A 12717-nucleotide genomic window follows, 5' to 3' on the forward strand; every position below is an offset into this window, starting at 1 on the left:
TCCCAAGAGAAATGCAGATTAATAATGTTCATTTCCCAAGCTGTATCTTCTCTACCTTCAGACACAGTATCACCAATGCAGTCAAAGGGTCTGGATCCTCTAGAATATCATACTTTCTCAGTAAGAGCATTGGGGAGAATACATATTTTTAAGGGCAACACTCATGGGGTGGAGATGAGGGAATCTAGGTGGTAAATATGGAGGGTAGCACCTGACAGAGTAAGGGGCTCAGATTTCAGAGAGGAACATAGTGGATGGAAACTCTGTCCTTGGGTCCAGATCTGTACTTGTTTCCAAAGAAGTATGTCAATCAGTCCCATTGTAAGAAATACCTTATGTGGTAAAGCTACCAACAGACATTCATAAGGACATATCTGGCAGGAAGTTAAATAGATGAGTCTAGAGGGTTGAAAAGATGGTAGAATTGAAAACACAATTTAGGAGCTATGTTTTTATAGATACTTAAAGCCTGGAACTGTAAGAAAGTGGCCAGAAGAGGCCCAAAAGTGAATAAGGAAACAGAGGAGGAGTCAACCAAGGAAGCTAAGAGAGAGTTCATCAGTGATAGCAATGGGAGAGTGTGGCAGGTCCTGGGAGCAAGGGGAAGAATGTGTTTGGAGTAAGAAAAGAGGAACCAACCATTCTAAATCTTGCTGAGAGGTCAAGTAACTTAAGGACTGAGGACTGCATGTTGGTATAGATGAGAGTATTTTCAGTGGCATGATTAGGGCAAAAGCATGATTGAGACCTCAAAAGAGCATGGACCATAATGGACAGTGAGTGATGGAGGCAATTAACTTTTTGAAGGATTTGCCATAAAGCATAGAAAAGTAGAGGAATAGTTGCAGAAGGCTGTGGGGGCAGGTTAGTTTATTAGGGATATCATCCATCTGAGGCTAAGGTTTTAGAAGGCTGAGACCTCACAATTTTAGATAGTTAGGATCTTACATATTTTAGATGCCCAAATATTATTCAGATAACCCAAGATGAACTGGGATATCTGAGATTCAACATGAACTATATATTTTCCAGAAGAATTACTCAAAGTGGCTATAGTAGCACTGAGATTATTCAAGCAAAATCATCAAGAAGATCCAACCTGGGGAAAGATATGGAAACATTGAGAGGTATGGCCATATCTGGACAAAAGATGTGCTATTTGTAACAGAAAAAAGAGTAAGGGAAGACTTAATCTTGTAAGAGAAGGACATCTTTCAGTTTTCATTTTTTTAAAAAGAGTTGAAAAAAATAGAAAAACTCATATAAGTGTGGAGAATAGGATGCCCCACATTTTGAATTCAATTCAGCAGACAGGCAGGGTCAGCATTGCCTGAGGTTTGAGTGAGACAGAAATGCAAATTCTCATGTTTCACTCCAAAACTAAAGACAGTATCTGGGGTGGAGCCCAGAAACCTGTGACTTACCTGGCTCTCCAGGTGACCCTTAACCATGTGAAAGTTTCAGAAACTCAAGTCTCAAGTACATAAAAAATGCTCTACATAAAGAGGGAAAAGATTTGTCCCTTTACAGTAGACCACTCATCTATCAGAATACTTTACGATTAGTAGAAACAAGGAGGTAATTAGCACATACACGGAAAATGAAAAGGACACCGTAGCAAACACTTAGAGAGCACTCATGAAGCAATAATCTTGAGACAGACCATGCGCTCAGATGTGGGCTCGTGCTATACAGAACTACTAAAAAGAAAACATCATTTCTACTCCCAAGGTATTTACAATTGGTAAGAGAAAATATGTCATAAAAAGTAGAAAACACCTTAAGACAATATCCACTTAAGGGCTAGATCATCCTGTTTATATATTTCAGAAGATATAAAATAATGAGTGTTAGAATACTTGAGAAATGTGGTGGTAAAGGCAATATATTTTCCACTGAGACCTGGAGATATTTGGACAGGAAGGAAAGACATCAGGAGAGAAAAGGCCTGGGGCTTTAGGTCAAGGAAAGGACATGTAAGAAGGCAGAAGTGACCACGAGGTGGGCAGCCCAGGAGAGAGGGCACCGGGTGCTGGTGAGCAGTGGGAGCCCTGTTTTATAGGTGGGAGGGTCCTGCTGTGGAAGTTCTTGATAAGCAGGCACAGATGGACAGATGTGATGCAGTAGGAAATAAGGTGTTAGAGGAGCCTGAGCATGGCAGGGCCAGGCCCAGTGCAGATGCTTTCAGCATGAATCACAGCAATCAGAGGGGGAGGTAAGGTGCTGATGGAATAAGCTGTTGATGGAATAAGCTGGGAGTGAGCTGACAGAAGTCCATAGAAGGTAACTGTGAAGATGGGGAAGACAGAAAGGAGCAAGACTTTGTAAGAAAATAAGTGTCAGAGCCCTTGGTCTGGATTTGCAGGATGAAAGAAGCAGATGCACCAATGTTTTCAGCACACATCCTAGGAGGATACTGGAAGAAAGAACTTTTATTCACAAAGTGTTGACATGGAAGGGAACCACTTGGGAAGGACAGCATATTGCCCTCTCTGGCCTTCACTCTCCAATAATTAATATACTTGTTCACTTTGAGGCAAACTCAGCCTTTCGTATGACAAACACTGGGCATTCAACAGAGAAGACAACTAGATGCGGTCTCTGCCACAAGGCACCATCTGGTCTTAAGATGACTCCACCATCAACTAAATACCTTCAATAAATATTTACACAAGATGAATGTGATCACACCTCCTACATCACAACTGTAATGAATTCTACAAAGATGCTATCACAGGAAATAAAAGGTAGGTTTGGTTTAATCAAAGAAGCAAAGGAAATCTCCCAAAGAAAGTTACCAACCGCTTTGAGGTAGGGAGATGAGCACAGGGACTCAGGGGAGGGAGGCCACGCAGCTGGGGTGGCAGGGAGCAGAAAATGAGTGATTCAAGGTGAAGTTGGTGAGATGCCACAGGCTCAATAAAAACTGAGCTCTGTAGGACATGGCTGGGATTTCTGAATTTTTGTAATACCAATGTCCTCCAGACACTTATTTGTAAACAAGGAAGTGATATAATCAGATTTTCTTTTTTGACAAGATCACTATGGCTGCGGTGTGGAGAACACACTGATGGAGCAAGGGTGGGCATATTAAACTCTTTAGAGGCTCACTGTGCTTCAGTCACGACTGTGTAGATGGGCAGGAGCATTTACTGAGCTCCCACTGTGTGCGAAGCCCTAAACTAAGAGATGCAACCTCTGCCTTCAAAGACTCATGCTTTTGTGATACAGATTCACAAACAAGTATTTCTACCATCCCACAATACCAAGTTTCTCTTTTACATGCAAAGAACTCCAGGAAGCCTCGCCGTTCCCTGCCTTCTCTCATCTCTGTGTCTCACACTGTGACCCGTTTTGACGTCCAGCTCTTGTACCTCCCATTGCTGTTCTAGGTTTTCACTCATTCTCCATATCGATTGCTCAGGGGAACCCACTGGCAACAGACAGGGTCCAGCGTTCTGTCTTCCTCGGCTCCCGATAGTGAGCAACTCCCCCTCATGATGGCCCCTCTCTTACAGCACGCCAGGACCTAGAATGAACTGCAGCAGGACCCCGGACTTTGTCCTGGCAGGGCTGTCCAGGGGCCCAGGGAACAGGCCAGTCCTCTTCGGTGTCTTCCTAGTACTCTACCTGGTAAGCCTCTTAGGAAACGCGCTCCTTCTGCTGGCCATCGGAGCTGACGTGCGCCTCCACACTCCCATGTACTTCTTCCTCAGCCAGCTCTCCCTGGTGGATCTCTGCTTCACTTCCACCACAGCCCCCAAAATGCTTGAGGATCTACGGACCAGCCACGGATCCATCTCTTTCTCTGGATGTCTGTCCCAATTATATTTCTTTGCTGTTTTTGCCGATATGGACAACCTGCTTTTGACTGCCATGGCTATCGACCGCTATGCTTCCATCTGCCATCCTCTGCACTACCCACTGCTAATGACACCTTGTAGATGTGGGCTGCTGGTGGGTGGGTTGTGGGGGGTGGCCCATTTTGTCTCTCTGGTGCACATCGTGTTTCTATCCCAGTTGTATTTCTATACTAACCAAGAGATTCCCCACTTTTTCTGTGATTTTGGTCCACTTTTTCGTCTTTCTTGCTCAGATACCCACCCTAATGAGATCCTAATGATGCTTCTGACCGGATTGTTAGGAATCGGCCCTCTCCTCTGCATCATAAGCTCTTATACCCATATCTTCCAGGCTGTGGCTAGGGTTCCATCGGCACAGGGGAAAAAGAAAGCCCTGGCCACATGCAGCTCCCACCTCTCCATGGTCATCCTCTTCTACAGCACAGTCTTTGCCACCTACCTGAAGCCACCATCAACCTCTCGCTCTGTGGGGGCGCTGGCTGCTGCTGTCATGTATACCCTGGTAACTCCCACTCTCAACCCTTTCATTTATAGTCTGAGAAACAAGGATGTGAAGAGTTCACTGAAAAGGGTTCTGGGCATAGAGGGTTCATGGGATTATGACTAATCCCCATAAACAAGCACTTTGGAGAAAATCACTCTCCATATCATATTTACAGAGCAAGTCCGTCAACACTAAGGCTGGAATAGAGCATTACATAGTCTATGGGAAAGAACACTGAACTAGAAGTAAAGAGAACTAAAATCTAGTCCCACCCCAGTGTGGGGGGTGGGGAGGTTGTTTGTTTCTTTCTTTCTCTAGATAGATAGATATAATGGTAAGGATCTTCATTATTAATCTGTTGATAGAAATGGCAATGATAAAAAAAATGGCAGTAGGGATGGCAACAGATGATCAATTTTTGATAGCATTAGTGTTAGAAAGCAATTTAAAGAACAGTTAATCCAAGATAGATAGATAAATAGATAGACAGATAAATGCTTATATGAATACAGCATTTTTCTTTCTCTGAATGTCTACCCTTCAGCTGGATACTGGCTGCCACTGAACAACAGCATATTGAGGGTAATACACACACACATACAACATAATAAGATATATATATTTAGGTATATTATATAGATATGCTATACCTAAAGGGGTTTTCCCCATATAAGTTTTATTCATGACTTTAGTTCTGTAAAAATAAAGTTGTCTACAAATTAGTCAATGAATAGATTCTTCTTTCTCTCATAGACGGTCATGGTTGCTGCAGAGAAAGGGTTATTACATCATGTGATAAGAGATGACCCTCTAGGGGTGCCTGGGTGACTCAGTCAGTTGAGCATATGACTTCAACTCAGGTCATGATCTCACAGTTCATGAATCCGAGCCTCATGTCGGGCTCAGTGCTGAGAGCTCAGAACCTAGAGCCTGCTTCAGATTCTGTGTCTTCCTCTCTCTATCCCTACCCCGGTCACACTCTGTCTCCCTCTCTCAAAAATAAATTAATGTTAAAAAAAGAGAGAGAATACACTCCAGTTCACTCACTATGACATGTCCGCTGGTCTCTCTCTACATACCATGCACGACGTTAAGGCAGAGAATACATGTTACATCTCTTTGTGGTGCTCCTGTGATCATGTGGTTGCACATTATGCATTGTGTAGTGCCTGATGATTAATTCTGTTCAGAAGAACAACTCAAGCTACAATGGATTAGAAAGAACCCTAAATTGGGAAGACTAAACTTGACATTCTCAGGCTGGGATTTCTGTTCAGCAATGCAGATGACCAATTCTTAACCTGGACTTACTTCCTGGATCATCTAGAAGTCAATCCTTTGCTTTCGTATCCAACCTAATGACTGTCACGGCATATATTCAGAAGTTATTTTGAAATGAATGGACAATCTGAGTTCACATCCCTTCTGGCTTCCCAAGCAGTTTCTCCTGGTCCCCAGGATCTGTGAATACAGGCTTTTTTCTTTCCCTGAATGTCCCCCCTTCAGCAGGATATTAGATGGCACTGAACAATAACTTATCAGAGGAAATCCAACCACTGGATGTTGTGAAGGTGAACAACAGAGGTCAAAAGTCCACTAAAGGATCAGGAAGACAGTAAGGGTAACAATAATCCAGGGAATCAGTAGTAAAATGTAACACCAAGTTCATTCAGCGCTTAATTGGAGGACATATTATAGGATTCCTGAGAACCAGAACCAAAGCTGAAATCTGGCCTGGGAATCTTAAGTGAAGATAAAGGAGAATAGATGGATACAGAGAAACTTTACATCATAAGAATTGGTTTCTGAGAGCTAATAGAACCCCCTTTCTGAACTGTCTTTTGATTGTTATTGATAGTATATAACCTTGGCTAAAGGTAAGATGGGAAGAATAGAATTATGTCTCCTAAATTAAAAAACAAAACAAAACAAAACACAGACATATGACTTGTGTACCTTCCTCCATGAGTTGTGCATTGGTAAAGATCCACACTTGTGACCAGGGATTTTGGAACAAGGAGTTGACAGTAGCTGTCACTAGTCACTTCTCATGCCTGTCCAGCACCACACCACCCATTACTATCCACCACCATCATTTCCCTCATTACCTTTCCACAAAATATAAGCTAATTCTACACCATCTATTGAGCAATTTACAATGAAGAAGTTATTGTGAGAAGCACTGGAAAGGGTGATCCACTGGCACCACTGAACCTTAGATAGAGGTGCACTGTTTATTATCATAACAGTCTAGTAAAGTGTTTTCCAGAGCTCTTCCAGAGCTATTTTGGTCAGTCTGTAGTTGCTTATTGTTTCTGTTGTGTTTTGGCGGGGGCTGAGCATTGGGACCATCTAGCCCTCCATCTAACTGACATTATACCTTTTCTTTACATTGTATAAAAGAATATCCTATGTGATATAATGTATAATGTATTGACCTCAGTTTTAATGATGAATATTTTTAATATTTCCATTGTTAGAGGCACTCCAAAGAAAGAAACCTTCAAAAGTTGTAAATCAAGGTTAAATTCATGTCCTGATAATGTCAGTACTACTATATTTATCCATCCAAATGTTAATTGTAACTCTGCATGCCTAAGTTTCCTCTGAGGCTTCCTTTTCTATGTGTTCAGTTTAGGTTAAGTATATATCAATAAGAATTGTTCTCCCTTAAAAGAACTTAATGCATTCCCAAGTCCCCAACTAGGAATCCCAGATAAAATTCACTACTTCACTACAAAATATGTTCCCTCCTTATTCCTTCATTGAACAAGATCTCATCTACTCTGACTCAGATAATGAGAACACAGAAGTCTCCTTGCAATGCCTCTCCCATGCTGTGTTCAAACCTGTGCAAAGGGAAACACATTCAATCCTCACTTTCTGTGATCTGATGGCATAATAGAGTACTAATCCAGAATCATTTGTCCAGAACAGGCAAATAGAATAGTTAAACTCCACATCTGCAGCCTGTAAGGTCACAATCAGAGACAGCTCAAGGATACATACTAAATTATCTTTAAAGGTTTTATGTTAAAAAATAAGAAATTATTGGATTTGAGGACAAAAGACAGTTAAATATTAACATTACATATGGTTCAACCTATACATGGGCACAGATTATGCTAAATGTTTCATTCTAACTACAGCCATATGCTGAGTCCCTAACTGTTTTGAAAAGAATTCTTAGAAAATGTGATCTTTTAGGAATTATTTAAGTGAGTGCTCTTCCATAAACCACCCGCCCCATTTCCAGGGCATCAGCATTCACTAAAGCTTTTCCATCAGGCTTTTCTTCTTTGGCAATCTGAAAGCGACTTTGTAGCATCCTCAAAGAAAAGGTTTCTGTGAAGCAGCAAATCCTAATCTCTGAGTGTCCCAACTTCTTCAAGCTGAGTTCCCTTTACATGAAAAACATAAAGGCCAGACCTTGCTTTCATGAATTTTCAGAATGAAAAGACCTGAGGTGTTCTTTCAGTTTGGGTGTCATATGTCTATTCCTAATAATTTTCCACCCTAAAGCCTGAGGCACACCTTGTTAAAAGTGTGGGGCCCACCCACACAGCCTTTGCAGATACAGCTGGGCTGCCTGTCCTGGCAGCAGTCCTCCAGGTCTCAATTAGCAAGTACAACACTGTATATCTTCTTAAAATACACCACACATCCGCCAGGGACCAAACACTATCCAAAACAGGAAAAGAGAGCCACTGCAGACACCTGAATTGAAGGAAAAAGAGGCAATAATGCGACAGAGCACATGGAACTCACACCAGAGACACTCCATGGAAGTGCCAGCTCCTGGGAAACAGGAAACACTGCACTGCGGGCACTTCAGGACTTCCTCGTAAGGTTAAGTGCCTACGAGAGCAGGAAATGCTTTGACTTTACTAACACACAGAAATAGACACAGAAAGTTAGAAAAAAATGAGATGACAGAAAAAAAGATCCCAAATGAAAGAATAGAACCAAACCACAGCAAAATATCTAAGCAAAATAGATACAAGTAATATGCCTGATAGATAATTTACAGTAATGCTCATAAAGATACTCACTGGACAGGGTGGGAGCCAAGATGGTGGAACAGCATGGAAGTTTTTTGTGTGTCTCGCGTCAATGAAATGCAGCCAGACCAACACTAAACCATCCTACACACCTAGAAAAGTGATCTGAGGATTAACACTACAAACTGCACAACCCGAACCACAGAATTCAGCAGGTCCATGGCGAAGAGAGGTGAAGTGGGGAAGAGAGAAGCTGAGGCAGGCAGGAAGGTGCTTTCGCGTGCAGAGATAGGACGGAGATGGTGGGAGAATACGGAAAAGCACGCATCCCCAAAAGCAGCTGGAGAGAAAGTGGAAAATTGGAAACAGCCACAGGGACTAAGCTAAAAAGGGAGAAAGGAGAAAGGAGAAAAGAGACGGTTTAAATTCCATTAAGACCATAAACAGGGGGAGTGCAGAGTCTGCAACACCGCAGCTCAATACCTGGTGGTGCTCTGGTGGGAAGGGTGAAGCCCCAGGAGCAGAGTGGGGTCTGGGAGGTTCTCAGGCCACACAGGGAGAAGCAGTTCCACTGCTGGAAGGCCATTTGGTAGAGACTGTTGAAGCCACCTGGTCCCAGCAGACCCCAAAGAATGCCCACATTTGCTGGTACTGGAACAAGGTCTTTAAGGGTGAAGCCTGGTGCCAGATGTGTGTTGTGATTTTCCATAATCCTTGAAATGCTGCTACTACACTATCTCGCAAACTTTTTTGGGGGTGGGCTGGCACCTGGCTGCTGTGTTGCATCCACACGACTCCTGAAACAATGCTACGGGCACCAGTGACAGTCACAACAAAGTTTATTACAATGAGAGGCAAGGCCGACTGATTGGGACCAACACTCTTGATAAGCGTGTGGCCTCAAACAGCCAGGGTACGGAGTTTTTAAAGCCGATCACATCGTTTTATCATTATCTGGGAACAGAACAGAGAAACAGTTCCCAGATTAGTTAGAAACAGTTGCCAGATGAGTCAGAAACAGTTATTGAATGAGGTGATTATTTTAGACTTTCTGCCCCTAAGTTGCAACCAGTGGATCTCCTTGACCTTGTCTTTGATGCTCTTTTTTTGAGCTTTTGTTTCCTTCATTGGTAAAGCCTGATTCACAAGAGTATGAAGTATGATTTACAAGAGTAAAAGCAAGGCTGTTATCTTTTGACCTTCAGTGTCAAAACAAAGTTGTTATTTTTCAAGCTAAGTGTTAGCCTTACACTACAATTTAACCCTTACAGCAGGCTCGGGGCACTGGCAGCAGCAGGGACCAGCAAACGTTCCTGGGTGTGGCCAGCATTCAGCCATTGCTTGGTGAGAGCCTCCCACAGAGGGGCTGAACAGGTCCAAGCCAGAGTCCTTAAGAAGTAAGGTGCCGAGGAGGAGCCAAGAGTGGAGAGGTTACACCGAGCCCTACACAACTGGGCCAAATTTGCTCTTCAAGAACACAAGTCTCACCGCCAGCTTAGTTTATTGACTATGAAGAGCTACATAGACTGACTTCTAGGGTAAAAGGAAGCAATTTCAGTCCTACTTCAATCTGTTAGCAGATTCATCTATTCAATTTCTTTCTTTTTTTTCTTCTCTTTCTCCTTTTTCTCTTTTACACTTCTTTTCTTTTTCTTGAATACAGAAAGAGAATCAACTCATTTTTATTTTCAATTTTTATTAAAAATATCTGTCTTTAATTTTTATTACTATTTTTATTACTATCACATGTAAATTTTTTCAAATTCTACTTTAGTTCCATCATTTTATTTTAGTCTACTTCAGTGTACTCACTTTTTCAAATTTTCAAACATTTTTTCTTTTTTTTTCTTTTTTTCTTTCTCTTTTTTCTTTTTCCTTTCTTTACTTTTTCTTGAATAAAGAGAAAAACTTCATTTTTACTTTCAATTTCTTTTAAAAATATTTTTATTTAATTTTTATTATCATACACTTTTTTCTTTTATGTAATTTTGTTTTCAAATTCTATCTTACTCCTATCACTTTATTTCAGTCTACTACAGTGTATTCACTTTTTCAAATTTTCAAACGATTTCTTTTTTCATTTTTTTCTTTTTTGTCTTTTTTCTTTTTCATTTCTTTTCATTTTTCTTACATATAGAAAATGAAAAAAATCATGTTTCCTGGGGCGCCTGGGTGGCGCAGTCGGTTAAGCGTCCGACTTCAGCCAGGTCACGATCTCGCGGTCCGGGAGTTCGAGCCCCGCGTCGGGCTCTGGGCTGATGGCTCAGAGCCTGGAGCCTGTTTCTGATTCTGTGTCTCCCTCTCTCTCTGCCCCTCCCCCGTTCATGCTCTCTCTCTGTCCCAAAAATAAATAAACGTTGAAAAAAAAATTAAAAAAAAAATCATGTTTCCTTTTAATTTTTATTAAAAATATTTTTCTTTCATTTTTTTCTCCTATATTCTCTAATTTGGGGTATATTTTTTCAAATTCTATTTTACCCACATCATCTCATTTTAGTCTACCTTAGTGTATCCATTTTTTCAAATTCTCAAACAATTTCCTTTTTTTTCTCTCCCCCCCCCCCTTTTTTTCATTTCTCTACTCTGTCAAACTACTTTCAACATCCAGACCAAAACACACCTAGGATCTAGCATCATCTATTCAACTTGCGTGTGTGTTTCTAATTTTTAATTTTAATGTTTTTAAATTTTAATTTCTGTAATTTCAACTTTTCTACCTCATTAACTCCTTTTCTCCCTTCAAAATGACAAAACGAAGGAATTCACCCCAAAAGAAAGAGCATGAAGACACGACAGCCAGGGATTTAACCAACACAGACACAAGCAAGATGTCTAAACCAGAATTTAGAATCATGATAATAAGAATACTAGCTGGAGTCGAAAATAGATTAGAATCCCTTTCAACAGAGATAAAAGAAGTCAAAAATAGCCACAATGAAATTAAAAATGCTATAACTGAGCTGCAATCACAGATGGATGCAGCGGCAGCAAGGATGGATGAGGCAGAACAGAGAATCAGCGATATAGAGAACAAACTTATACAGAATAATGAAGCAGAAAAAAAGAGGGAGATTGAGGCAAAAGAGCACGAGTTAAGAATTAGAGAAATCGGTGACTCATTAAAAAGGAACAACATCAGAATCATAGGGGTCCCAGAGGAGGAAGAGAGAGAAATAGGGGTAGAAGGGTTATGTGAGCTAATCATAGCAGAAAACTTTCCTAACCTGGGGAAAGACACAGACATCAAAACCCAGGAAGCACAGAGGACCCCCATTAGATTCAACAAAAAGCGACCATCTACAAGGCATATCATAGTCAAATTCACAAAATACTCAGGCAAGGAGAATCATGAAAGCAGCAAGGGAAAAAAAGTCCCTAACCTACAAGGGAAGACAGATCAGGTTTGCAGCAGACCTATCCAGAGAAACTTGGCAGGCCAGAAAGGAGTGGTGGGATATATTCAGTGTGCTGAATCAGAAAAATAGGAGCCAAGAATTCTTTATCCAGCAAGGCTGTCATACAAAAGATAAAGAGTGATAAAAAGTTTCCCAGACAAACAAAAATTAAAGGAGTTTGTGACCACTAAACAGCCCTGCAAGAAATTTTAAGGGGGACTCTCTGAGGGGAGAAAAAATGAAAAAAAAAAATACACACACACACACACACACACACACACACACACACACACATACATACACATACACACCAAAAGCAACAAAAGATTAGAAAGGACGAGAGAACACCACCAGAAACTCCACCTCTACAAACATCATAATGGCAATAGATTCATATCCTTCAGTACTCATTCTAAACGACAATGGACTCAATGCTCCAATCAAAAGACATAGGGTAACAGAATAGATAAGAAAACAAGATCCATCTATATGCTGTCTACAAGAGACCCACTTTAGACCTAAAGACACCTACAGATTGAAAATAAGGGGATGGAGAACCATCTATCATGCTAATGTTCAACAAAAGAAACCTGGAGTGGCCATACTTACATGAGACAATCTAGACTTCATTTTTTAAATTTTTTTCATTTTTTAATGTTTTTTAATCTAGACATTAAAATAAAGACTGTATCAAGAGATGCAGAAGGGCATTATATCATAATCAAGGGGTTTATCCACCAAGAAGACCTAACAATTGTAAACATTTATGTGCCAAATGTGAGAGCACACAAATATATAAATCAACCACACACATAAAGAAACTCATCGATAGTAATAGCATAATAGTAGGAGACTTTAACACCCCACTCACAACAATGGACACATCATCTAATCAAAAAATCAACAAGGAAACAATGGCTTTGAATGACACACTGGACCAGACGGACTTCACAGATATATTCAGAACATTTCAT

At 40.9% G+C, this 12717-nt stretch overlaps 1 protein-coding gene across 1 annotated transcript; it reads left to right on the forward strand.

Annotated features, from left to right (window-relative positions):
• Window positions 1–3534: 3534 nt before the first annotated feature.
• Window positions 3535–4470, forward strand: LOC124529254 (olfactory receptor 24-like). Its single transcript, XM_047103084.1, has one exon. The coding sequence runs from the start codon at window positions 3535–3537 to the stop codon at window positions 4468–4470; it is 936 nt and encodes a 311-aa protein (XP_046959040.1).
• Window positions 4471–12717: the final 8247 nt, after the last annotated feature.

This window comes from Lynx rufus, unplaced genomic scaffold, assembly GCF_022079265.1.
Source record: "Lynx rufus isolate CCGP_SWC_20201006 ecotype Redwood Valley unplaced genomic scaffold, mLynRuf1.p SCAF_6, whole genome shotgun sequence".
NCBI lineage: Eukaryota > Metazoa > Chordata > Mammalia > Carnivora > Felidae > Lynx > Lynx rufus.

What these genes read in the sequence shown, in the direction of transcription:
- LOC124529254 (XM_047103084.1), top strand. Translation starts at nt 3,535, where the DNA reads ATGAACTGCAGCAGGACCCCGGACTTTGTCCTGGCAGGGCTGTCCAGG.